General features: G+C 33.5%; 3 protein-coding genes across 3 annotated transcripts; 1 reads left to right on the top strand and 2 right to left on the bottom strand.

Annotated features, from left to right (window-relative positions):
* Positions 1-355: 355 nt before the first annotated feature.
* Positions 356-1,701, top strand: LOC138908786 (uncharacterized). Its single transcript, XM_070199429.1, has 2 exons — positions 356-1,098; positions 1,183-1,701. Exons 1-2 carry the CDS (start codon positions 787-789, stop codon positions 1,639-1,641), a joined length of 771 nt encoding a protein of 256 aa, XP_070055530.1. The 5' UTR covers positions 356-786; the 3' UTR covers positions 1,642-1,701.
* Positions 1,702-2,842: 1,141 nt separating this feature from the next.
* Positions 2,843-3,564, bottom strand: LOC138908201 (uncharacterized). Its single transcript, XM_070198849.1, has 2 exons — positions 3,158-3,564; positions 2,843-3,068 (listed from the first exon to the last, which is right to left on the bottom strand). Exons 1-2 carry the CDS (start codon positions 3,562-3,564, stop codon positions 2,843-2,845), a joined length of 633 nt encoding a protein of 210 aa, XP_070054950.1.
* Positions 3,565-21,336: 17,772 nt separating this feature from the next.
* On the bottom strand, positions 21,337-25,273 carry LOC104102942 (uncharacterized). The gene is made up of 6 exons (XM_009610794.4): positions 25,097-25,273; positions 23,676-24,246; positions 23,372-23,581; positions 22,987-23,112; positions 21,693-22,879; positions 21,337-21,585 (listed from the first exon to the last, which is right to left on the bottom strand). The coding sequence occupies exons 1-6, from the start codon at positions 25,208-25,210 to the stop codon at positions 21,538-21,540; spliced, it is 2,256 nt and encodes a 751-aa protein (XP_009609089.1). The 5' UTR covers positions 25,211-25,273; the 3' UTR covers positions 21,337-21,537.
* Between the last annotated feature and the right edge of the window lie 553 nt (positions 25,274-25,826).

Here is a 25,826-nt window from a genome sequence, read left to right as displayed (position 1 = left end):
CGTGGTGTCCTTAACTTTGATGTGTGCAGTGAAAATGTTAAGACATGGTGTCCTTAACTTTGATGTGTGCAGTGAAAATATTAAGGACATGGTGTCCTTAACTTTGATGTATGCATTGTAAAAGTTAAGGACATGGTGTCCTTAACTTTGATGTGTGCATTCTAAAAGTTAAGGACAAGTTCTCCTTAACTTTGATGTGTGCACTGAAAATGTTAAGGACATTGTGTCCTTAACTTTGATATGTGCGGTCAAAATATTAAGGACAAGATGTCCTTAACTTTGATGTGTGCAGTGTAAATGTTAACGATTTGGTGTCCTGTATTTTTAACCTTTTGTCAAACTGTATTTTCAGGTTTCTTTATATGTTTTATGCATATGGATCATCAATAGTTGGTTGGAATCATTGTAGACCAGTGATTGCTGTTGATGCAACATTTTTGAAGTCAAAATATCGTGGTGATTTAATGATTTCAGTTTCAAAGGATGCAAATAACCAAATATTCCCACTAGCCTTTGGAATTGCAGAATCTGAAAATAACAATTCCTATGAGTGGTACTTTAGTGTGCTTCGCAATGCAATTGGGAGCCGTGATAATTTAATTTTTTTTATCGGACAGGCATCAATCTATTGCACATGGCATTGCAAAGGTATATCTTGAAAGCCACCATGGGATTTGTATCTATCATTTGGAGCAGAACCTAAAGCGAAGGAAAGTGAAAAGTGAGGTCATAAAACTTTTTCAAAGTGCTGCAAGAGTATATAGGCGCAAAGAATTTGATCTATACATGTCAGATATAGCAAAAGTTGATAAGAAGACTTTTGACTACTTGATGGAAGAACCACCGGAAAGGTGGGCACGTTCTTGTAGTCCACGACAAAGATATGACATGCTCACAACAAACATAGTTGAGTCAATGAATTCTGTGCTATTAGAAGCAATGAGGTTGCCTATATTAAGAATGATGGATTTCATCCAAGTGAAGCTACAACGTTGGTTTTATGAAAGAAGAAATGAAGCAGAAGGAACTTTTTATGACGTTTCTTGTTGGGTAGAAGAGGAATTGAAGAAAAAGATAGATTTAGCTTTTACTTTAAATGTAAGTATTATGTTCTTACTTTAGCTTATTATTTTAATGATAATTTAACATAATGTACTAACTTATAGTTTTTCAACTTTAAAGGTCTTCCCTGTTGATTCATGGCGTTCTAGAGTTGAGGAAGAAGGAATTACTTTCTTGGTGGACTTAAACAAAAGAGCATGTGATTGTTTTCAGTTTCAATTTGATGAATTACCATGTATACATGCAATTGCAGCTATCGAGAAGAGAAACATCAAGAAGTCCAATATCTGCTCGGACTGGTACTTAAAGGAATCTTGGCTGAAAACATATGAAAGACAAATACATCCTGAAGGACATACAGATTCTTGGATTGTACCAGAGAGTGTTAAGTCACAAGTTATTAAACCTCCAGATTTCAAAGTCTCGCCAGGTAGAAGGCAGAAGAAAAGGCATATTCCAGCTACCGAATCATCAAAAATAACATTCAAATGTGGTCGTTGCAGAAGAATTGGTCATAATAGAACATCTTGTATATATTCTCCGGCAGTCCATCCATTTTCAAGGAAGCATAGAGAATAATAGATATATCCATTTATGTTTATCTACTCTTTTAAGTTTTTGCTATAAATTGGATTCATTTAGATTGTTTTTATTTGAGCAAGTAAACATTAGCAGATAGTTATATAAAAGATGTCCTGAATTTTCAAAGTTTCTTTGCAATTACGTGCTCTTTGTTTCTTTTTCTTTTTCTGGGAGTTCAATTTACCTTTGTCGAACAAATTATTGTTTATGAGATTTTATTCTTGCCGTAAGTAAACAAGAAAGTCGTTTTTTTTAATATAATTTGACGCCTGCAACTTGCTACATCTTTATTTTTAAAATGAGATTGGTACAAGTAAAACTTAATGACATAATCTTTTATAAGTCCTGAAAATTTCAAGTATGAATCTAATATTAAGGACATAAATTTCTAAAATGTCCTTAACTTCTGGAAATCTCAGATTATTATCTAGATTTCCAGAAGTTCAGGACATTTCAGAAAAATATGTCCTGAATATTATTTTCATCCTTCAACAAATCAGGACGTTTATGAACATAATGTCCTGAAGTTCTACAATAATCAATGTATCTTTTGCTATATCTCTACAGATTTAATAAAAAACTGGCAATTTAAAATGGACAAATCAGTAGTTATAAAACTTGACATCTGCAGCTTGCTAAACACAGCTTGCTACATCTTATTTTTAAAATGAGATTGGTACAAGTAAAGTTCAGGACATAATTTTTTGAAACGTCCTGAACATTTGAAGTATGAATCTAATATATAGGACATAAATTTCTAAAATGTCCTTAACTTATGAAAATCTCAGTTTATTGTCTATATTCCAGAAGTTTAGCACATTTAAAAAAATATGTCTTGAATATTATTTTCATCCTTCAACAAATAAGGATGTAGTTAACAGATTCTGAAGTTCTACAACAATCAATATGTGTTGCTTTGAATTTCTAAAAACTTCAAGACAATTTAATCAAAGATTGGCCCTTTAAAACTGTGAAAAAATGGACAAATCAATAGTTAACAGAAAGAAAGAAATTAATAACACGATGCCTTCATATTACTACTGAAACTATAATTTAGCTTAGCTGTGACCAAAACATTATGCTATGCAAACAAAATAAAGTGCCTTATGACAATTTACAAGATATTTCAGAATTCATATGGATTCTTTACAATAATTTTATACCAATTTCACTACAGCTGACTTTCTTTACAACTACACTACAGCTCCTTTGGGCAAGAAGTTTTATTTTCACTATCATAGTTATCACTGACATTTTCTGGTGGTGTATCATAACCATAATTTCTTTTCCACTCTCCATGTGCCCAAAGATTTGCTGCAAGTTCTTTTCTGAAGTTTGATATGTCCTCAGGTTGGAATTTCTCCACATCCTTTTTCATCATCAACAACTCCACATACTTGATTAGGAATGCACCACAATCAGTCCTAAGAAAAATATGAAGTCAATTAAATAATATCTTTAATAAAATAAATCTAAAGTACATATAAATTATATAGCAAATGACAACACGTACGATCCAGTTTGGTATGGTGATCTTTGCCACTGAATATCAAATTTGTTGAATGCATTTCCAAAAGACTTATGATTTTTCTCAAACTGTGAGAACTTTAGCAAGTGGAGGATCATGCGTGCATACATTTCAATGTGTTTCATTCCTTGCTCATATGGCTCACTATATATGGAATCGTACATATCAATCTTTCTCTTATTCAAGTCTAATACCCCCAAAAGAAAATGTGTCACAACATCATTATCTTCTGAAGGAAGCCGACATGGAAAAAAGATTTTGTCAACCGCTGTCCAAGCAATTCCACATCTACGATTGTCACCCCACACATATGGTGTGAGAACCAACTGATTATCATCACACCAAAATAAATCTGAAGCATCTTCATTGAAATCCTTATACACAATTAGCATATAGTTATCAAAAAGTATATCTGTAGTTATGCAACGAAAAGGATGGGCGCAAGGGTGGTAGCATTCCTTCTTTCTCAAATAATACAGGGCAATGTCAATGTGCTTCATAAAAAGGCAAAAAAAGAAAAAATATCCATCAGTCATAAATAATTAAAAAATAATAAATTAAGAAGAAAGAAAATAAATGCCTTGTGAATTATCAAACCTTATCATCAAGTACAAAGCTACTATCTGCAAGCTCAAGGAAGAACATTTTTCTACTGATTTTTTGATGGTACAATTTATATGGATTCTTTCTCACACCATTATCCTCAGCATATATATCAGTTTGTCTCCTGAAAATTTTGAAAATATCAAAGTTAGAAAGTTTATAAGTTAGTCCTCAATTCCTAATTAAGGATACTTGGTCCTGAACTTATAGTAACAAGGTCATAAGTTTAGGACACTTGGTCCTGAAGTTAGAGTTGCAAATTCAAAATTTAAGGACAGGTAGTCCTAAACTTACAGTTACAAGTTCAAAAGTTAAAGACACTTGGTCCTGAACTTGGACTTACAAGCTCATAAATTAAAGTTCTGAACTTAGAGTAACAAACTCATAAGTTAAGGACATTTGATCCTGAACTTAGAGTAGAAGTGCAAAAATTAAGGACACTTGGTCCTGAAGTTAGAGTTGCAAATTCAAAAATTAAGGACAGGATGTCCTTAACTTACAGTTACAAGTTCAAAAGTTAAGGACACTTGGTCCTGAACTTAGACTTACTAGCTCATAAATTAAAGGACAATTAGTCATGAACTTAGAGTAACAAGCTCATAAGTTAAGGACAATTGGTCCTGAACTTAGAGTGAAAGTTCAAAAATTAAGGACAATTGATCCTGAAGTTAGAGTTGCAAATTCAAAAATTAAGGACATGTAGTCCTTAACTTACAGTTACAAGTTCAAAAGTTAAGGACACTTGGTCCTGAACTTAGACTTACAAGCTCATAAATTAAAGTCCTAAACTTAGAGTAACAAGCTCATAAGTTAAGGATAATTGGTCTTGAACTTAGAGTGAAAGTTCAAAAATTAAGGACAATTGTACCTGAAGTTAGAGTTGCAAATTCAAAAATTAAGGATAGGTAGTCCTTTACTTACAGTTACAAGTTAAAAAGTTAAGGACACTTAGTCATGAACTTAGACATACAATCTCAAAAGTTAAGGATACTTAATCCTTAACTTAGAGTTACAAGCTCAAAAATTTAGGATATTTAGTCATGAAGTTAGAGTTAGAAGCTCAATACACTTAGTCTTGAATTTAAAATTACAAGTTCAAGACATAAATGTAAGCAATTAAGAAATAATGAATACATTTAAGGGCTTACACTTTTTTGCGACCTTTCCTTTTCTCCTTGCCCAACCACCCAATGAATTTCTTCAATAAGTTTTCATCATCTTTGGCATAATGAAAAATACATGTATGAGTATATTTTGATTTTATCCAGCCTGTATACTTAGGAGTATTTTCATTGTACGCCATCGATCTTCTTCTTTTTCTTTTCTGTTCAAAAGGAGATTTCAATTGCCAACTAAGATTCTTATTCCTTTTCCCTCGACCAAGCTCTTCTTCAACATTTCCTTCAACCTCCATAGACAAGCCCTCATCAATGCTCATTTGTGTAGTCGGAGGAGTAGGAGTAAGAATAGCAAATGATGGACCATCAAAACCAATACTATCTCTCTTCCTTTTTCTAGTATATTGGTTAACAGCTTCATATTTGTTTTGCTCTGCAAGCAACACTACATATACATTAGTTTGCTGCAACTCGTCAATTCTATAACAAATTGTCAAATGAAGAGACAAAAACTAAGGACATAATTTTTGAAATGTCCTGACAATTTGAATTATGAATACAACATTAAGGACACAATCAATACCTGTGTTGGCCACGTTGCCTTCTTGTGTTTCTTTAACAGACAATGGAGCTGACATATTGATTGCATTTTCTTTATCTTGCAACTGTTCTCCATGTTCTTCGATTGCAAGTTCACAAGATTCTGCAAAATATTTACAAAAGCTTACATAATTAGTACTTGTTACTAATCTTTGATTAAAACAAACATGTATAAGATGAAAAAAACTCCGTGTAACTTTTTGCAACTGTCAAGGTCATGCCAGTTAAATCATTATCTTGACTAGCATTTGTTTGGCTTCCAATATTATCTGTAAGAGAGAGAGGTGTAGAGATATCATATGTTCCTTCTATACATTTGCAAACAATCTCACTTATGCTTGTTCCTTGGGTATTTTCTATATCTTGAGATTGTCCTCCACTTCCCTCTTTTGAAATTTCATCATCTTGATAGTCCACTCCATCTTCTTTCCTTGCAGTTTTAAAAGATTCTGTAACATTTACAATTAATACTTGTTACTAATAGTTTACTAAAACTAACATTCAACATGTCATGAAAATTCCATCTAACCTTGATTGACATCATTTTGATTTCCAAATTTCTCTTTAAGTGAGAGAGGTGTAGATAGATCATATATTTTTTTAACACATTTGCATACAATCTCACTTATACTTGTTCCCAATGAATTTTCTAAATCCTGAGATTGCACTCTAGATTTACAAATTATGTCTGTTACACTTGTCTCTTTTGGATTTTTCTGGTCTTGACATTCCATTCCATCTTGAACTTGCACTCTATCAAAAGATTCTATACACATTTGTAATCACAAAAAAGTTTATATGTATTATGCTATTGAATATAAATTTCAATGATACCAAATTCAAAAACTGTATCTAACCTTTCCCAATATCGATGCCACTATCAGTTTCATCTTCTAGATGCGCATCTCTATAATCGCTTTCATAATGATCTTCTACATGCACATATATATTATCACATTGATCATCAACTGCATCTTTGCTAATTGGAACACTAGGTTCTCTCTCTAAGGTCCTTTCATGAGGTTTGTCAAGAAGCTTCAATAAAGTATCAATCTTTGATCCTAGGTTTTTCTTTAAAGCCTGTGAGATAGTATTTAAAATAAGAATCAGAATGTTAGCGGCTTATAATTTACGAACATTGGTCCTTAGAATAGAGGTACAAGCTCACAAATTAAGGACAAGTGTTCCTTAACTTAGAGTTACAAGAACATAAATTAAGGACATATAGTCCTGAACTTAGAGTTACAAGTTAATAAGTTAAGGACAAATAGTCCTAAACTTCAAGTTACAAGCACAGAAATTAAGGACAGGTAGTCCTGAACTTAGAGTTTCAACTTAAAAAAATAAGGACATGTAGTCCTGAACTTAGAGTTACAAGTTATAAAGTTAAGGACGTGTAGTCCTGAACTTAGAGTTACAAGTTAAAAAGTTAAGGACATGTATTCCTGAACTTAGAGTTACAAGTTAAAAAGTTAAGGACATGTAGTCCTGAACTTAGAGCTACAAGTTAAAAAGTTAAGGACATGTAGTCATGAACTTAGAGTTACAAGTTAAAAAGTTAAGGACAAGTAGTCCTAAACTTCAAGTTACAAGCTCACAAATTAAGGACACTTGGTCCTTAACTTAGAGTTACAAGCACAGAAATTAAGGACATGTAGTCCTGAACTTAGAGTTACAAGTTAAAAAGTTAGGACAAATAGTCCTAAACTTCAAGTTACAAGCACAGAAATTAAGGATAGGTAGTCCTGAACTTAGAGTTCCAACTTAAAAAAATAAGGACACGTAGTCCTGAACTTAGAGTTACAAGTTATAAAGTTAAGGACATGTAGTCCTGAACTTAGAGTTACAAGTTAAAAAGTTAAGGACAGGTAGTCCTGAACTTAGAGTTACAAGCTAAAAAGTTAAGGACATGTAATCCTGAACTTAGAGCTACAAGTTAAAAAGTTAAGGATATGTAGTCCTGAACTTAGAGTTACAAGTTAAGAAGTTAAGGACAGGTAGTCCTAAACTTCAAGTTACAAGCTCACAAATTAAGGACACTTGGTCTTTAACTTAAAGTTACAAGCACAGAAATTAAGGACATGTAGTCCTGAACTTAGAGTTACAAGTTAAAAAGTTAAGGACATGTAGTCCTGAACTTAGAGTTATAAGTTAAAAAGTTAAGGACAGGTAGTCCTAAACTTCAAGTTACAAGCTCATAAATTAAGGACACTTGGTCCTTAACTTAGAGTTACAAGCACAGAAATTAAGGACATGTAGTCCTTAACTTAGAGTTTCAAGATCAAAAAATAAGGACATGTAGTCCTGAACTTAGAGTTACAAGTTAAAAAGTTAAGGACATGTAGTCCTGAACTTAGAGTTACAAGTTCAAAAGTTAAGAATAGGAAGTCCTAAACTGAGAGTTACAAGCTCAAAAATTAAGGACATGGTGTCCTTAACTTAGAGTTACAAGCACAGAAATTAAGGATATTACTTTGATGTCATTTTGAATCCTTTTTTTCTAATAAAGCTATTTTTTGATGTATTCTAGTACATTCTACCTCCATATCCTTTTTGAACTTCTCCGATAATCTCTGAATCAAAAACCATAAAAACAAAAAAGTCTCTTAAGAAAAAATAAGCAAAAAAAAACTAATGGTATTCAAAGACAGAAAACCTACGTTAACAATTTCCTTAAGCAAGACTTCATCAAATTGTGTTGAAGGCATTGAACTTTGATCTTGAGACAATGGCACATGCACACTAATGGGCTCCGCATCTACTTCAGAAGAAAGAAATGGTACCATCTCGAGCAACTGATCCAACTATTATATAAGATAAAAAAACGTAAATATTCATAACTAAAACACATAAACAAAAAAATAGCTAGTAATCCTGTTAACTTACCTTTTCATTATGGAAGTACTTTTTACATAGGGTGTCATAATGTGGAGATTTCATATCTGAATAACATAGCATTCGGGGGAACCCACATTCTCTAAAGTTCACAAATTGTTTTTCCTGAAAAATTGAGAATACTTCCATAATCCAAACACAGAAGGCGAAAGGGAAGCCAAATATAGTATAACTGTCCTTCTCTTTATCTTTCTCTTTCTCTTTCTCATTCTCATTCTCATTGTCTGAAGTATTTTGTTTGGGTTTCAAGCAGCTCTTCAATTATTTTAGTAACTTTTCATAATAAAGAAAGCCCTAATTGAAAGAAGAGCAGAGTTCATCGTCACCTACGATTTTCATTACCCGCTCAGATACATTCCGATTCTTGTGCTTCCCCATCAACACAGATTCAATAAAATAGATTGTTGCCAACTTCACCGCATCGTCATGGCTGCCTACAAATGATGCAGTTGTACCATATGGGTGACTAGTAATAAAATGCCACAAATCACCTAACTCGATTCTATCCTTTCCAAGGAAGTAGACTTTCGAAAGCCTATTCTCTCTTTCACGTAAAACTTTGAAGTCCACTGAAGAAGAACATTTCAACCCAGTAATTATCTGGAACGCTTCACGTGTAAACTTCACTTCATGATCAAAAACCTTGAATGTCATTGAATGCGAGTCATTGTTTATAATTTCTGAAAGCAACACACAATGAATAAGTCTACCACAGAACTTTACATCTTGTAATCGAAAAAAGTTTTCGAAAACACTATCCCTCAACTTCTTCCATTGCATGTTCGACAAGAAACTTTTTATTGTTTCCTTATACTGAAAATCTCCTTTCCAATAGCTTATCGAATTACGCCAATCATCAAACTCGAAAATACGATCTCCTTCCATTAGTACACTACAAAGAAGGAAATAGAACGTAAACATTAGGACTATTTTTCTAAAATGTCCTTAATATTTAAACTAAAAAACTAAAATCCAGGACCTAATTAGATGCATCTTTAATAGAAGAACAATTAACTAAAATTAGCTTACAAATTCTTAGGACTATTTTTTTGAAATGTCCTTAATATTTAAACTAAAAAACTAAAATCCAGGACCTAATTAGATGCATCTTTAATAGAAGCACAATTAATTAAACTTAGCTTACAAATTCTTAGGACTATTTTTCTGAAATGTCCTTAATATTTAAACTAAAAAACTAAAATCCAGGACCTAATTAGATGCATCTTTAATAGAAGCACAATTAACTAAAATTAGCTTACAAATTCTTAGGACTATTTTTCTAAAATGTCCTTAATATTTAAACTAAAAAACTAAAATCCAGGACTTAATTAGATGCATCTTTAATAGAAGCACAATTAACTAAAATTAGCTTACAAATTCGTAGGACTATTTTTCTGAAATGTCCTTAATATTTAAACTAAAAAGCTAAAATCCAGGATCTAATTAGATGCATCTTTAATAGAAGCACAGTTAACTAAAATTTCTAAACACAGTTAGTTTACAAATTCTTAGGACTATTTTTCTGAAATGTCCTTACATAATCAGTATATTGATTGAACCACAAACATATTTCAATACCAAAAGGTTCTCAATAACTTTCTCACAAAAATCTGCACCTTATTCCTCAGCGAATCAAGTTATAATCATTATTTTGGACATGTCACACATACTTGATGACAAATACAGCATTGATCACGATTAGAGATATACAAAAAGAAAAATGCATAAAAGCAAAATCGAAAATGTACCAGTACGCTGGTTCGCTGCAGAGAAGATGACAAAGGAGAAGAGATTAAGTTGGACAAAGTATACGCAGAGAATTGTTGTGGGCTGGGCAGGAACGATATTGAGGGAACGAAATTTTGGCTCTGAACTTCAATTGAGAGAAGAGAGTTGCATGCATGAACGATATTGAGGGAGCAAAATTTTGCCTATGAATTTTGGCTCTGAACTTAAATGAGAGAAGCGTATAAAGGAAGGGTTTGGGAATAAAAGAAATAGAAGAAAGGGTAAAAATATCTTTTCATATTAATTTTAATAGAGTAGTAGCTATTTTTGCTCAACATTAGAATTGGTGGATAAAAAATAAACACCACCTTATTTAGTGGCTACCACACGCCGTTTTTACCAGTATTCACGCAACGTCTGTGGAAGGGCCACACCTCAAGGGGTGTGATGTGCTTCTAAGGCTCGAACTCGTAATCTATAGTCACACGAAAACAACTTTACCGTTGCTCCAAAGTTTTCCTTCACTTGTAAGATATAAAAAAAATATCCGCTCCCAAAATAATAGTCGGAAAAATATATATTTTTTGTATATTTGACCAGCAAATATAGTTACTTTTGACCGACCGGCCAAATATAACTTGCCCAAATATTAATTACAAATTTTACTAGTGTAGTAATTATGTAAACACCAAAATGTATAAAACGATTTAAAGACTTTCACATTAACTTTATACACACAGACGCCTATTTCTACTATGCTTTCATTTTACGGAAGTTACAGTCTTAGGAATCATTTGCTATGCGGGATAAGGTGGGATAAATTTTGGGATAAAGTTTATATTATGTTTGATTGACGGTATAAATTTATTCCGGAATAAATTTATACCGCCAACCAAATATAATATACTCAATTCCATCTTATCCTGCGTACCATACGACCCTAAGAGAATAAATCTGATCAGCTTTCGAATAATATAGTTGGTTGTAAAGCTAAAGATATAAGAAACATTAAGTTTGACTGCTGGGTAAAAAATCTCTGTTTTACTTATAAAATACAGTATACTATTAGTGGGTCACTTTAATTGCTTAGAACTAGGATAATAAGATCCAATAATCCTAGAAAAAAATAGCAAATGTTGGACCAATCTATTTCACTAAATAGTCTCCCTTATTTTGTAAAACGTGTAAACATCATAGGGCAAAAGCAGAACTTGCAATCTGTTTTTAAAAATTGCATAAAAATCAGAGATCATACACACATTCCCATTGCATTCATTCTCCATATTTTAGTTACATGTATTTTCGAACGAAATTGGCATGTGATAGCGTTCTTCTTGGCAAGTGGAGTTGGCGTAGGATTTACTCCCATGGCTATACTCACCATTTTTACTTCTGCCAATCGCAATGGAAGAGGCTTCTAGCTCTGACTAGATGGAAAATAAAAAATAAAAATTCAATTGCCATCTTTTTCTGTAGTCATTTCATTTTGAGGTGTAAATGTAATACACTAATACTCTCTACTTTGATTCTAGAACTACGATATGATGAAAATCTACTATTCATTTTGTTAAATTTTTGCTGGTATTGTCAGGTGCAAATGCATGTACGTGGGCCAATTCAGACCAATCGGTCTTTACAACACCAATTACAAAATTATCTCCATAATTATTGCTAAAGAAATTAGACCGCTACGTACTTCCAAAAAGTTAATATAGTACAATAATTTTTACTATTAAAGACTGAGACCTGCTGACTTCAAGAATATGAACCGGATAAATGCTTAAATAATAATTAATGCTCGTAAAATTAGACTTAGAAAAAGGAAACTTTACATAACTGTTATAGTTTAAAAGAAATATAACAAATTCTTAGTATAAAACTTAATATTACAATTGTGGCAGAAAAATATTTATATTTGTAGCACACAGTTCCATTAAAATAGGAATACTAATTATTAATCTGTAAACATAATTAATTTGAATGGAAAGTCAATAATTCTTTGTAAAAAAATCATGCATTTTTTTCTCTTTATCTATTAGCTTTCCTTCTTTTTCTTCATCTTCTTACTTTTGTTTTCTGCCGAAACCAATATATTTTCTAAATTTGTTCAATTCGTTTCTTTTTAATTATCTTTCTTAAGTTTTTCTCTTCCTTCTTTCTTCCTTTCTTAATATAAAAATTTTACTTCGATAATAATATATGTTAATATATACAAAACGTATATATAAAAAAAATATATTGAATTAACCCATATAAAATATATAAAAAATATACATAAAAATATATCTTCAATTAAGATGACACTTAGACATGTGAAATATACATACACATATATATCTTAAATTTAATTAAGATGGCATATAAATATACAAAAAAAATATATATAAAAAAATACATCCTGAATTAAAATGGCACTTGACAAATAAAATATATTTAAAATATACATTAAAAATACATCTTAAAATAAGATGACACTTTACAAATAAATATACAAAAATTATATACATAAAAATACATTTTGAATTAAAGTGATACTTGATATATAAAGTATAAAAGACGTATAAATCAATATATCTTGAATTTAGGTGGCATTCACATATGCATCAGATTGTCCAAAATGGAGTGAAGAAGATGAATGTTGGAAAGGGAGAATAGAGATGGACAAAAAAAGTATTTCATGTAATTAGTGAGTTAGTTAACTTATTAAATATCGAGCTTAATTTTTATAATATGCTAATAGTGAAAAAAAAAGTGCTCTTTATGGAATAAACAATAAATAATATTATTTTTTTAAATAATAGTTAAAAAAGGATCAAGCGTGTAAAAAATTCGAGAAAAACTTTTTTGATAATTGAATATATAATGATTAGTTGTTCAGCACATTCACTTTGGTAGGTATAATGTAAATAAAATTAACTTTGACTTTGTAGTTGGTATGATTATAAAGAATGTTCTTAGTGTATGTTCTATCACAACGTTTCAATTAATTTGTCATGATCAACTGTCTTGTTGTGGACATTTATATCGCTTTTGAAAATATAACATATAATTATCGGCACGAAAAAATACATTATACAAATACAAGTCATGAATGAAATTCTTATTGTGACTATTGATATTGCTTTTGAAAATATAATATACAGTTATCTATGTGAGAGAACATGTTATATAAGTACAAGCCAACACTATGAATGCACATGATCGAAAGTATCCGTATTTGTACATTGTATTTGTCATTTGTGTGAAGAAAAAAAAAAAGGAAAAAGGAATCAAATCCCCCCATCAGCTAGTGTGTGATGTTATCCATCAGTTTTTCCTACTTATGTAAGCTTTTCGCTTTAAATTTTTATTAATATTTAGGAGCAATTCAACTATTACGTAAAATATTTTTCGAGTTTCAAAAAGTTAATTAACCTATTAACTTTGTAATTGTCAGTTCTCCTCTTTCTTAATCTCTTTTTTTTATTTTTTTATTGTGTTATTAGCAAATCCGTAATGATTTAATTCCCCTTTTAAGCAATTTATTTTGCTGATATTGGTTTATCTTTCACTTGCATAGTCATCACATACTCGTAAAAATATATATTAATATTTTAATTTTTCATAACAAACAATACTCATCATAAAAGTACATGAAACCAAAGATGTCAACCTTAATAAAAATCAAATTGAAACTATGAAGTCATACTTTATTTATCAAAATTTGGAGAAATGTTTTGTTGGCATTCTTGGAAAATTGAGTTTGTTTACTAATTTGTCATTTTAGTGAAAGAGGACTGCAAATAGATCTTAAAGAAAAGGGTACGCTGCACCTTTTAATTAAACTTTTATTTTCAAAATCTTGCACTTTTGTAATTAACTATGTTAAAATCTGAATTATTTTTAAAATCTTTTATCCAATAAATTATTGATAGGAAGATTGTTTATCTTCTCAAAAATCTTGATGGAAAACTGCTTATGAAATTAACCATTTCATGTTTGCTATTTTTTTTTTTTTTTGGGTGATAGAAAGTACCAATTACAGAAAACTACGGAATTAGATATTTGAGAAATAACAAATACCTTCCCCACGAATAGAAATGAACAGTATGTCAATGTTTTCTTAAATAAAGAGAAACAATTGATTGAAGAACAATCCATTATTTATTTGAAAGAGAACTGAAATATTATGTGCTTCAATTAGGGGTGTTAATGGTTCGGTTCGATCGGTTATTTTATAAATTTTGTACCATATCAATTCTTCGGTTATTTTATTATGTATAACCAAACTTAGACTTTTCGAAACCGTCCCAATCATGTCGGTTACTCTTCGGGATCGGTACGGTTCAGTTAATTTTCGGTATTTTTTTAATGCCATATAAAAGTCACTATTAGGATGAGCATATACACCTTGTCCTATGCGGTGTCACGGGACACGCTTCGTCGAAATTTTTTACTAGTTATGTATAATAAAAATAAAAATATTAGGGATAAATATAGAAAATGACACCGCTTACAACTAAAATAAGTTATTTATTTGTTCATTTCTTCAATTAGGACACCACTTATGAAAAATCCTGCATACACCACTGACTATTAGAAGTAGAATACAATAAAATACGTACTTGTATATGACTTAGCCAAACTCTCTAAACATTTTTACTGTTTAAAGAGTGATAAATTAAGAAAACATGAAAGGTGACCAGATTATAAATCCAGATCCATCAACTATTCTACAACAACGTAAAAGAAATTAAGCAAATACTCTCTCTCTCTCTCTCTCTCTCTATATATATATATATATATATATATTAACCAAGTTGGGACTCAAGAATAAAGTTTATAGAAGATTAATATTCAAAAAGATTAATCTAAATCATATGAAAGGAACTTACTCAACATATTATAGTTTGCTACTCATAATCGCTAGAATATCTTGTATCTTACTAGTGAATATGTTGGAAATTAGGAGTAGCATAATAGGTTTGGGAATTAGAATTTTGAGTTTAATTATTTGTGGCTTGTAACTGTTTTCATAATTCCAACACCCAAGGAAAAATTTAATAATTTATTATTTTAAAATTTAATGTATAGATATATTTTTCACATGTAAATTTATTCGATATGGTAGGTTCGGTAAGTTTTCGGTTTATTTTTGTAAAATAAAAAAACTACCCTAATTATCGGTACCGTTGTAGATTTATGTAAAAACCTACAATTTTATTAAAAAAACCTAAAAATCGGTTTGGTACGGTACGGTACGGTTCGGTCGGTTTAGTCGGTTTTTAAATATCTATCGACACCCCTAGCTTGAATGATCACGTTAATGTTAAACAATATTAGTAGTGATATACAAAGATTCTTTGCGTTGAAAACTAATGGGACTTGAGTTCTAACAGGAAGAATAGAAAATATGCTATGAACATCTTCTTCAGCACAACAAATTAATGCTCTATTGCACGTAGAAGATAAATTCATTGATGAACCCAGCTAGATTCTAAGAACCTGTTAAAATAACCTTAACTTTGATAGTTACTTCGACGATATTGAGAAAGAAAGGCTTAAGAGCTTCGAATTTGAAAGTATCCCCTGAGAAGACTTGTTAACCGGCAAGAAGATTTAACGGTCTAAGTCATTACCTCAAAAGTTTAGATTAATTGAAGATGATGAGAATGATTTCAGGGAATTACACAATGAAGATAGATGAGTTGAAATAACTAACACGGCCAAGATATGATTTGATAAGCCTTCTAAAATATAGAGCTATTGAAACTCCTAAATTTCATGGAAAAAAAGAACTTGTACTCACCACAAATTTTGCCGATGAAATGACTAATTTTTCAAATTCCGTATTGTTTATTTGACACTCTCGAGCACATCAAACAATCAAGTGCAATAAAATCTAAACCAACAAAAGAAGAATCTCAAGATGTCATTGCAATACTAAGAGGAATGAATAGTGAGCTCCCACGAACGAAGACTACAAAACCACGAAAATTGATCCAAACAACCTTTGGCTTTTCCTCTTCCTTTCTTCCCAAACGTAACCTCTACCCATTCTATCCCCTTTAGGAGTAATATTTTGAAGATGATGAGAATGATTTCAGGGAATTACACGATGAAGATAAATAAGTTAAAACAACTAACACGGCCAAGATATGATTTTATAAGCCCTCTAAAATATAGAGAGATTGAAACTGCTAAATTTCATGGAAAAAAAGAACTTGTACACACCACGAATTTTGCCGATGGAATGACTAATTTTCCAAATTCCATATTGTTTATTTGACACTCTGGAGCACATCAAACAATTAAGTGCAACAAAATCTAAACCAACAAAAGAAGAATCTCAAGATGTCATTGCAATACTAAGAAGAATGAATAGTGATATCTCACGAACGAAGACTACAAAACCATAAAAATTGATCCAAACAACCTTTGGTTTTTCCTCTTCCTTTCTTCCCAAACGTAACCTCTACCCATTCTATCCCCTTTAGGAGTAATATTTTGAAGATGATGAGAATGATTTTAGGAAATTACACAATGAAGATAGATAAGTTGAAACAACTAACACGGCCAAGATATGATTTGATAAGCCCTCTAAAATATAGAGAGATTGAAACTCCTAAATTTCATGGAAAAAAAGAACTTGTACTCACCACGAATTTTGCCGATGGAATGACTAATTTTCCAAATTCCATATTGTTTATTTGACACTCTGGAGCACATTAAACAATCAAGTGCAACAAAATCTAAACCAACAAAAGAAGAATCTCAAGATGTCATTGCAATACTAAGAGGAATGAATAGTGATCTCTCACGAACGAAGACTACAAAACCATGAAAATTGATCCAAACAACTTTTGTTTTTTCCTCTTCCTTTCTTCCCAAACGTAACCTCTACCCATTCTATCCTCTTTAGGAGTAATATTTTGAAGATGATGAGAATGATTTCAAAAAATTACACGATGAAGATAGATAAGTTGAAACAACTAATACAGCCAAGATATGATTTGATAAGCCCTATAAAATATAGAGAGATTGAAACTCCTAAATTTCATGGAAAAAAGAACTTGTACTCACCACGAATTTTGCCGATGGAATGACTAATTTTTCAATTTTCATATTGTTTATTCGACACTCTGGAGCACATCAATCAATCAAGTGCAACAAAATCTAAACCAACAAAAGAAGAATCTCAAGATGTCATTGCAATACTAAGAGGAATGAATAGTGATATCCCACGAACGAAGACTACAAAACTATGAAAATTGATCCAAACAACCTTTGGCTTTTCCTCTTCCTTTCTTCCCAAACGTAACCTCTATCCATTCTATCCCCTTTAGGAGTAATATTTTGAAAATGATAAGAATGATTTCAGGGAATTACACGATGAAGATAGATAAGTCGAAACAACTAACATGGCCAAGATATGATTTGATAAGCCCACTAAAATATAGAGAGATTGAAACTCCTAAATTTCATGGAAAAAAAGAACTTGTACTCACCACGAATTTTGCCGATGGAATGACAAATTTTTCAAATTCCATATTGTTTATTTGACACTCTGGAGCACATCAAACAATCAAGTGCAACAAAATCTAAACCAACAAAAGAAGAATCTCAAGATGTCATTGCAATACTGTAACGACCCAGCCGGTCGTTTTGAGTATTATAATCCCGTTCTCCCATTTACTCCTCAATTTATACTTTACAGTTGTTTTATGACTTACCGGATTAGTTGGTTCGGGTCCGGAAGGAATTCGGAGTGAAATGAGACACTTAATCTTATAATTTAAAACTTAAGTTAGAAAAGTTGACCGGATGTGGACTTATATATAAACGACATCGGATTCGAATTCTGATAATTTTAATAGCTTCGTATGGTGATTTTGGACTTAGGAGCGTATCCGAAAAATTATTTGGAGGTCCATAGTGGAATTAGACTTAAAATGGCGAAAGTCGAATTTTTGGAAAGTTTTACCCGGGGGGGGGATTGACTTTTTGATATCGGGGTCGAAATCCGATTCTGAAAATTTTAATAAGTCCGTTATATAATTTATGACTTGTGTGCAAAATTTGAGGTCAATCGGACGTGATTTGATAAGTTTCGGCGTCGTTTGTGGAAACTTGAAATTTCAAAGTTCATTAGACTTGAATTGGGGTATGATTCATGGTTTTAGCGTTGTTTGAGGTAATTTGAAGGTTCGACTAAGTTCGTATGATATTTTGGGACTTAATGATATGTTTGGTTGAGGTCCTAGGGGAACTTGGGTGAGTTTCGTAGGGTTAAAAGATAGAATTTGGACTTGGAAGAAAATCTGAAGGTTTCTGCCATCTGATGTAATCGCACCTGCGGAACTTCCATCGCAGGTGCGAGCTCGCAGAAGCGAGCCTTCTATCGCAGATGCGTCCAGGCGTGACTGGGGCTTCAATCGCAGAAGCGGCAGGTAGCCGCAGAAGCGTCCCCGCACCTGCGGGCGTTTGATCGCAGAAACGCAAGGGCGCTTGGTGAGGCAGCTTCGCAGAAGCGGACAACTCCTCGTAGAAGCGTGTCCGCAAATGCGCACAAAATCCCGCAGAAGCGGAAACCCCTGGGCAGTACAAAACACATAGGGGTTCCGAGCTTTTGCCATTTTTGGGCATTTCAAGCTCGGGTTGGGCGATTTTGAGCGAGGTTTTCACGGGAAATCTTGAGGTAAGTCACTTGTGATCATTTCTACTTCATAATATTGAATTATCATCGAATAATTCGACTAGATTACATGTTTTTGAGGTATAAATCGGGGATTTGAACTTAGGGATTTGAAAATAAGATTTGAAGATTTGGAGGTCGAGTTGAGGTCGGATTTCGGTAAAATTAGTATGGTTAGACTCGTGGTTGAATGGGCTTCCTGATTTTATAACTTTTGTCGGGTTCTGAGACGTGGGCACCAAGGGCAATTTTTTAGCTAAATTTCGGATTTTTATGAAAAATTAGCATTTTCTTATGGAATTAATTTCAATAAATTTTATTGACTGAATCGAATTATTTGTGGCTAGATTCGAGGTGTTTGGAGGCCATTTCACGAGGCAAAGGCTTAGCGGAATAAGAATTTCACGGTTTGAGGTAAGTAACAGTTATAAATCTGGTCCTGAGGGTATGAAACCCCAGATTTTGTATCATGTGATTGTTTTGGAGGTGACGCACATGCTAGGTGACAGGCGTGTGGGCGTGCACCGAGGGGATTGTGACTTGGTCCGTCCCGTGAAACTGGAAAGTTGATTAACTTGTTGTTAGCTATATGCTCTCTATGTGTTGAAGAAATTTGACTGTAGATCATGTTAGAAATCTTGCTTAGGCTATGTGATAGTACTGTTGGGACCCGCAGAGGTCGCGTACTTGTTGAATTATTTGCTAATTATTGTCTTGTACTCAGTCATGATTTTACTTGCGTATCATACCTCAGTCTTTCTTGATTTTTGTTGGTACACTATGTTATCTTTGTTTGGGCTAATCTTTGTGATTTCCGAGAGCCCGAGAGACTAGAGAGGTTGATGACTGAGTGAGGCCAAGGGCCTGTCGGTGAGGTATGGATATTATAGCACGTGAGCTGTCCGTGCAGGATATTATAGCACGTGAGTTGTCCGTGCGGATTACAACGCTTGGGCTGTAGGAGCCCCTCCGGAGTTTGTACACCCCCAGTGAGCGTGGGTACCCATTGCGTGTGAGTGCTGAGGGTTGGGAGCCCAGTGAGTGATGGTTGTCTAGAGAGACTGTACTTGTTTTTCATTTGTTGTTGCACTTAGTTGCTATTTGTCATTGTTGTGAAATTTTCTAAAAGATTTTATATCCGGAATACATGAACTTGAACTGTATAGAATTGATTTGACTTAAACTGCTGGAATTGAAAGCATGTCTATTCTTTGCTGGAATTACTGAAAGTGAACTATAACTGTGTACCTCATCACTATCTTCAGTTCCTCATTTATTATTGTTACTTGCTGAGTTGGTTGTACTCATACTACACCCTGCACTTCATGTGCATATCCAGGTGTTCCCGGACATAACAGGTGTTGATTCTTGCACGCAGTTGGTTTTCCGGAGATTCTGAGGTAGCTGCCGTGTTTCGCAGATCTTGTCTCTCCTTCCCTATCTCTTTGTTTACTGTAATGGGTCTCCGACCATTATAGACCGTATTTTTCCAGACTTGTATTCATAATAGATGTTCATGTACTTAGTGACACCGGGTTTTGGGAGTGTTTATATATGTATTTGAGAATTTTCTTCCGCTGAATTTAATTATTTTGTTTTTAAACATAAAAGATATGGGAGTTTATTGAGATTGTCGGCTTGCCTAGTATTGAGATAGGCGCCATCACGACGGATGTGATTTTAGGTCGTGACAAATACTAAGAGGAATGAATAGTGATCTCCCACGAATGAAGACTACAAAACCATGAAAATTGATCCAAACAACCTTTGGTTTTTCCTCTTCCTTTCTTCCCAAACATAACCTCTACCCATTCTATCCCCTTTAGGAGTAATATTTTGAAGATGATGAGAATGATTTCAGGGAATTACACAATGAAGATAGATAAGTTGAAACAACTAACACGGCCAAGATATGATTTGATAAGCCCTCTAAAATATAGAGAGATTGAAACTCCTAAATTTCATGGAAAAAAAGAACTTGTACTCACCACGAATTTTGCCGATGGAATGACTAATTTTCCAAATTTCATATTGTTTATTTGACACTCTGGAGCACATCAAACAATCAAGTGCAACAAAATCTAAACCAACAAAAGAAGAATCTTAAGATGTCATTGCAATACTTAGAAGAATGAATGAATAGTGATCTCCCACGAACGAAGACTATAAAACCATAAAAATTGATCCAAACAACCTTTGGCTTTTCCTCTTCCTTTCTTCCCAAAAGATCCCTCTCGTGGGGATCATGTTTGATGTTTCTGTTCAGTTGGTACATTTAGGTTATTCAGTTTCACCAATTTACTATGTCCAACAAGAAGCTGTTGGTGAGGCAAGTTGAGAAAATTGTAGCACCTTTACCAATATATGGAATATGCTAGATGAAAGATCCCTCTCGTGGGGATCATGTTTGATGTTTCTGTTCAGTTAGTACATTTAGGTTATTCAGTTTCATCAATTTACTATGTCCAACAAGAAGCTGTTGGTGAGGCAAGTTGATCACAACTATTCCAGAAATAGACCTAGCTTAATTGACAAACTAGAGAGAATTACTATCAAGTGGATCATTATAGAAGAAACTTCATAAGTTTTCATAAACTAAAAGGAAGCATAAATAAGAGCGATCACAATTTTGATACATCTCTGATGGGCAAACCAAGAAGGTTTTGCAAGGCTATTATATCATTCCACTCTCAAGTTCATGTAATCTATGGCAAAATGGTTTGCCTTGTAAGCCTCATTTCTCAGTTTCAGCGGTTTTCTGGAAGTGTCTGCAAAGCTGGTCTTGAACTTGCTACCTGCGAATGAAAAACACTTTAGAATAACTCTCTTAACATTTAATGGCTACCTGAAAAAGTATGACTGATTCAAGAAAATAAAAGAATGAAGCAGGGATTTCTCTCACCTTAGTGTTAGTGCTATCCATTATTTTAGGATCTTTTGAAATATGCATCTCCTTCAACATTTTTGTAAGCTGCCTCAAGCTTAAATCTTGCAAAGATTGCTTACTGTTATTGCCAGCATTGCTTTTGTTTTTCTTCGACTTCTCTTTTGTCTGAACGACTTTTCTGCCACTGTTATCTATATTCTCCTTGTCATCATGGATCTGAGCCACTTTTGCCGCTGCTGATGCTTTGCTCATGGATTTCTTCATAGGTGTCTTACTTGAAGATATCTTAACTGGTGTCAAACAGCTTGTCTCAGTGATGAGAACCGCGTTCATTGTTGACGAGGCAGACAGATTATACACTGGTTCCAGTATCAAAGTGGAGACAGATTTTGAGGCAGTATTAGGTATAGGTGAAGCCACTGGGGGATGAGCAGCAGGATCCACATCAGTCTGTGCATCATCAACTTCAAATTCTTTTATGGGTTCTTCTCCAGCAAATTCTATGTTAGCTTCTGAAACATCTTGCAGAAGATGAAGACCTTCACTCGCCTTAGCCTCCATCTCACGGTTTAACTGCCCGGACAAATCAATATCAAGAGAATTCAAGTTAGTTTCTGCATTAAAACTTTCAACTTCTCCCGTTGATTTGGCATTGAGAACAAGAGAAACCAAGGGGAAAAGAGGAGCAACAGCAGTATTATCCACATTAGCCTCATCATCGTCAACTTCAGATTTGTCCATCAGTTCGTCTCCAGGAAGTTCTACATTAGCTTCTGAAACATCTTTCGAACACTGAAGACTTCCACTAACATTTGTCTCCCCCTTCTCTTTCTTCTGTCCCATCAATTCTCCTTCTCCTGAATCATCAGAATTAGATTCTGTTCCGTTATCCACTTCACATTCATATATCTCATCATCATGGTTTTCCTCTGCAACATTATCCTCCTCAAAATCAAAGATTTCGTCCCAGTGGGGCTGATTTTCTTGGGTCAACTGCTTGGACAAGGCCACGTCAGGGAAATCTAGCCTAGTCTTTGCATCATGACCCAAGTCCTGGATTTTGTTCTGAATATCTTCATCTTTTGTTTCTGCCTCTCCATCATTCACTTCCTTTGCAGCAGATCCTTCTATTTGTTTGTTTCCGTTCACTTCGTTCATGGCCTCAATTTGATTCTCATTCTCAGAGTTGAATGCATCAACAACTGCAAAATTGAGATATCGGGTCATAAAGTGCTAAATGAAGATGATAACTGTCTAACAAAAATGTAATAGGTCACAAGAGAAGTACAAATAACTACTTTAGCCCTACCGCTATCTTCAAGGAGCTCAACGTCCGTCATTTTAGAATGCAGACCCCCAGATTCCTCTTCGACAGAAACCATTTGTATCCCGTTTTCAAGTACATTATCTTCTTTTGCATATACTTCTTCAAGCCCTACAACAATTAATTTCCCTTAATGGCAGCAAAGCAAGGAGTACTTGGTTGGGACTAACGGAAGTATGAGAAGTATATACAACAGTGAAGTGAATCGAGTAATTGTTATAAAGGAATACATGGATGAACAGATAAACTGATTCTCATCATTCTTTTGTACTAAGAAGGCAACTGAACTTATCACATATCAATATCCCCAGAGAACCAAAACTATTTTAAGCATGGAAAGTCATGGTAATACCCTGAGAATAACACATACCGTTGTTGCTGTGATAAGATACTTCTACCTCCAAGTCCTTTTCTGCTTCTTCGTTCAAGACATCAACTGCAAGGCTACCGGCACTTACTTCTTGAACACCAACTTCCACTTCCATTACATTTTCTACCAAGACATTTGAATCTTGAACTGATAAAATCTCCGAATCTTTATTGACATCCAAACTCTCTTCTGCCTCTTTCAAATCAATACCTGTGGAAAGGCTGCAGTCAGAACTCAGAGAAAACAGCATCTTAACAAAGTATATCACAAAAGGGAAAAAGAAATTTATTGTTTCAGATATTACCATTTCTGTCTAAATCTTCGTTCTCATGACTAGAATGCTGCTTAGAGTCCACCTCCGAATTTTCATCATCGTCTTCCGAATACGCATCATATGTAATGGTTCCCGATTTTTCGTTCTCTTGTGTGATTGATTCAGAGCTAGTTTTCCCAGCTAACCTAGTTGATCGACGGGTGCTATACACTTGGCTGACTGAACTCTTTGCCTTCACTTCCCTTCTTCGGCTAGAATGCACAGCTGCTGGTGTCTTCGAAACCTCTTTCTTTTCCATCATAATCTGATCACCAATGTGCTCATCTGATTCACATTCTTTCATCGAGCTTTCCAATTTTGAACGAACTGAAGTTGCTGCAGCCCTTCTTCTTCTGGTAGTTGGCAAGGCAGGAGTCTCAACCATCTCAATCTTTGCTTCATTGACGGCTTTGGCCGTCGTTCCTCTTGCTCTCCCGCGTGTCATAGTCAAGGTACGAGGTACACTCGCTGATACTTTTTCCGACTTTTCAGGAGACGCCATGGATGAAGAGTTTGCAGTTTCGGATTCACATGGACTCAGGAACTCCTCAATACCATCGACCTGCACATAAGCATGAAGCTCAATTCTCCTCCGGAAGCAAAACATTAATATAAAATTGTGCAAATAGTTATAAGCAGATGTAGGATAACTGATGTTTGAAGAAGAAAATCTTGCAAATTTTAGTAAAAGTAGTTTTGACGCTAATGCAGTTGGCAAATAATCCTTAACAGACTATATCAAAATGACATATATGCAATATGAGTTTAATTTTTATGAACAGACAGTGTAAAAAAATATTTACATAACCAGGTTATTTATAAGGTAATTATAGTTAAATCTCTTGATAAGTACTACTCCAATTGGTAGTCTCGTAAAATTGGCTATTACACGTTTAAAAATCATTGATAGTGTAAAAAAAACACTGCAGGTGTACTTAATCTCTGCAATAACAGCTATAGAAAACAGTTTCTACATTAAATCAGAGATGACAAGTCAATAAATGGAATGGAAAAAAGAACTTTTAACCTTCATGCATGATTAATCGTAAAAAGCAGAATCTATATACAGAGTTTCCAACAAAAATATCAAAGATCAATGCACACGAAATACCCGCTGGCAACAGGTTTAATTTATATAGGTCAAATATCAATGGATCTAACTAAGGTCCTCAATCCTAATTTTATTTGTCAGCTATATGAATCGTCTGCGTCGGTTCTGCTCAATACATCTTAAATATTAAAGCTCAATAATTAAATTGAAAATAAACAACATTATTTTCGCTGTCAATGCGAAAAGCAATTTGCAACCCTAATTATCTTCATTTTCACTAATTTTAGACGAACTCATCAAAATCCACTAAGCACAAGCGCAGATGTGATGTTAATTTTCGATGTTCGATTAAAATACTTACAGTGTCGAGAGAAGCGAGCGCATCAGCCATGGCGACATTCGTGATGTTAGCTGGGATTTTGTTCTTCTTACAAAGAACTTGAAGCTCTCTCCTTGTGAGGCTGAGGAAATCCATTGGAATTGTCACTGGAAATGATTGAAGATTGGCCTAGGTACTACTTTTGGGCGTTTTCTGAATGAGAGGGATGAGAAAGGTGAGGGGCATATATATACTTGAAAAGGTGACCGTTGGAGCGGAGATTCAAATTTTGAACTTTTTCTTTTTAGTTAATTCCATACCATATGGGCCTTACTTAGAGATTTCGGAGCCCAAACCACCGAATAAATGGGCCCAGATGTTTTTGTGTCCAATAAGCCCGTCTACTGAAGAAAAGAGGCCGTGCTAAAGTTTTCATTGACTTAGCTTTGTTATTAGGGAAAACTACACAATATAGTTGGTAATATATATATATATATATATATATTTTTTTTTTTTATGTATTTAACTAACAAATATAATTATTTTTGACCGACCGGTCAAATGTGCAATTTGCCCGTTATTGTCCTTTCTATTTTAATTTAGATTACAAGTTGAGATGATAATGATAATAATAAAAGTAGTGATTGAGATCATCCTTAAAAAGAAACATAATGTTTGGATTAGGAAGAAGAAATGATTTCCATTTGGTCAGGTTTTGCATTTTTGGCATTTTATAACACATAGTATAAACTTTTTTACAAATGTGTTATAA

Source organism: Nicotiana tomentosiformis, chromosome 3, assembly GCF_000390325.3.
Source record: "Nicotiana tomentosiformis chromosome 3, ASM39032v3, whole genome shotgun sequence".
Lineage (NCBI taxonomy): Eukaryota > Viridiplantae > Streptophyta > Magnoliopsida > Solanales > Solanaceae > Nicotiana > Nicotiana tomentosiformis.
This window is presented reverse-complemented; position numbering and strand designations above follow the sequence as displayed.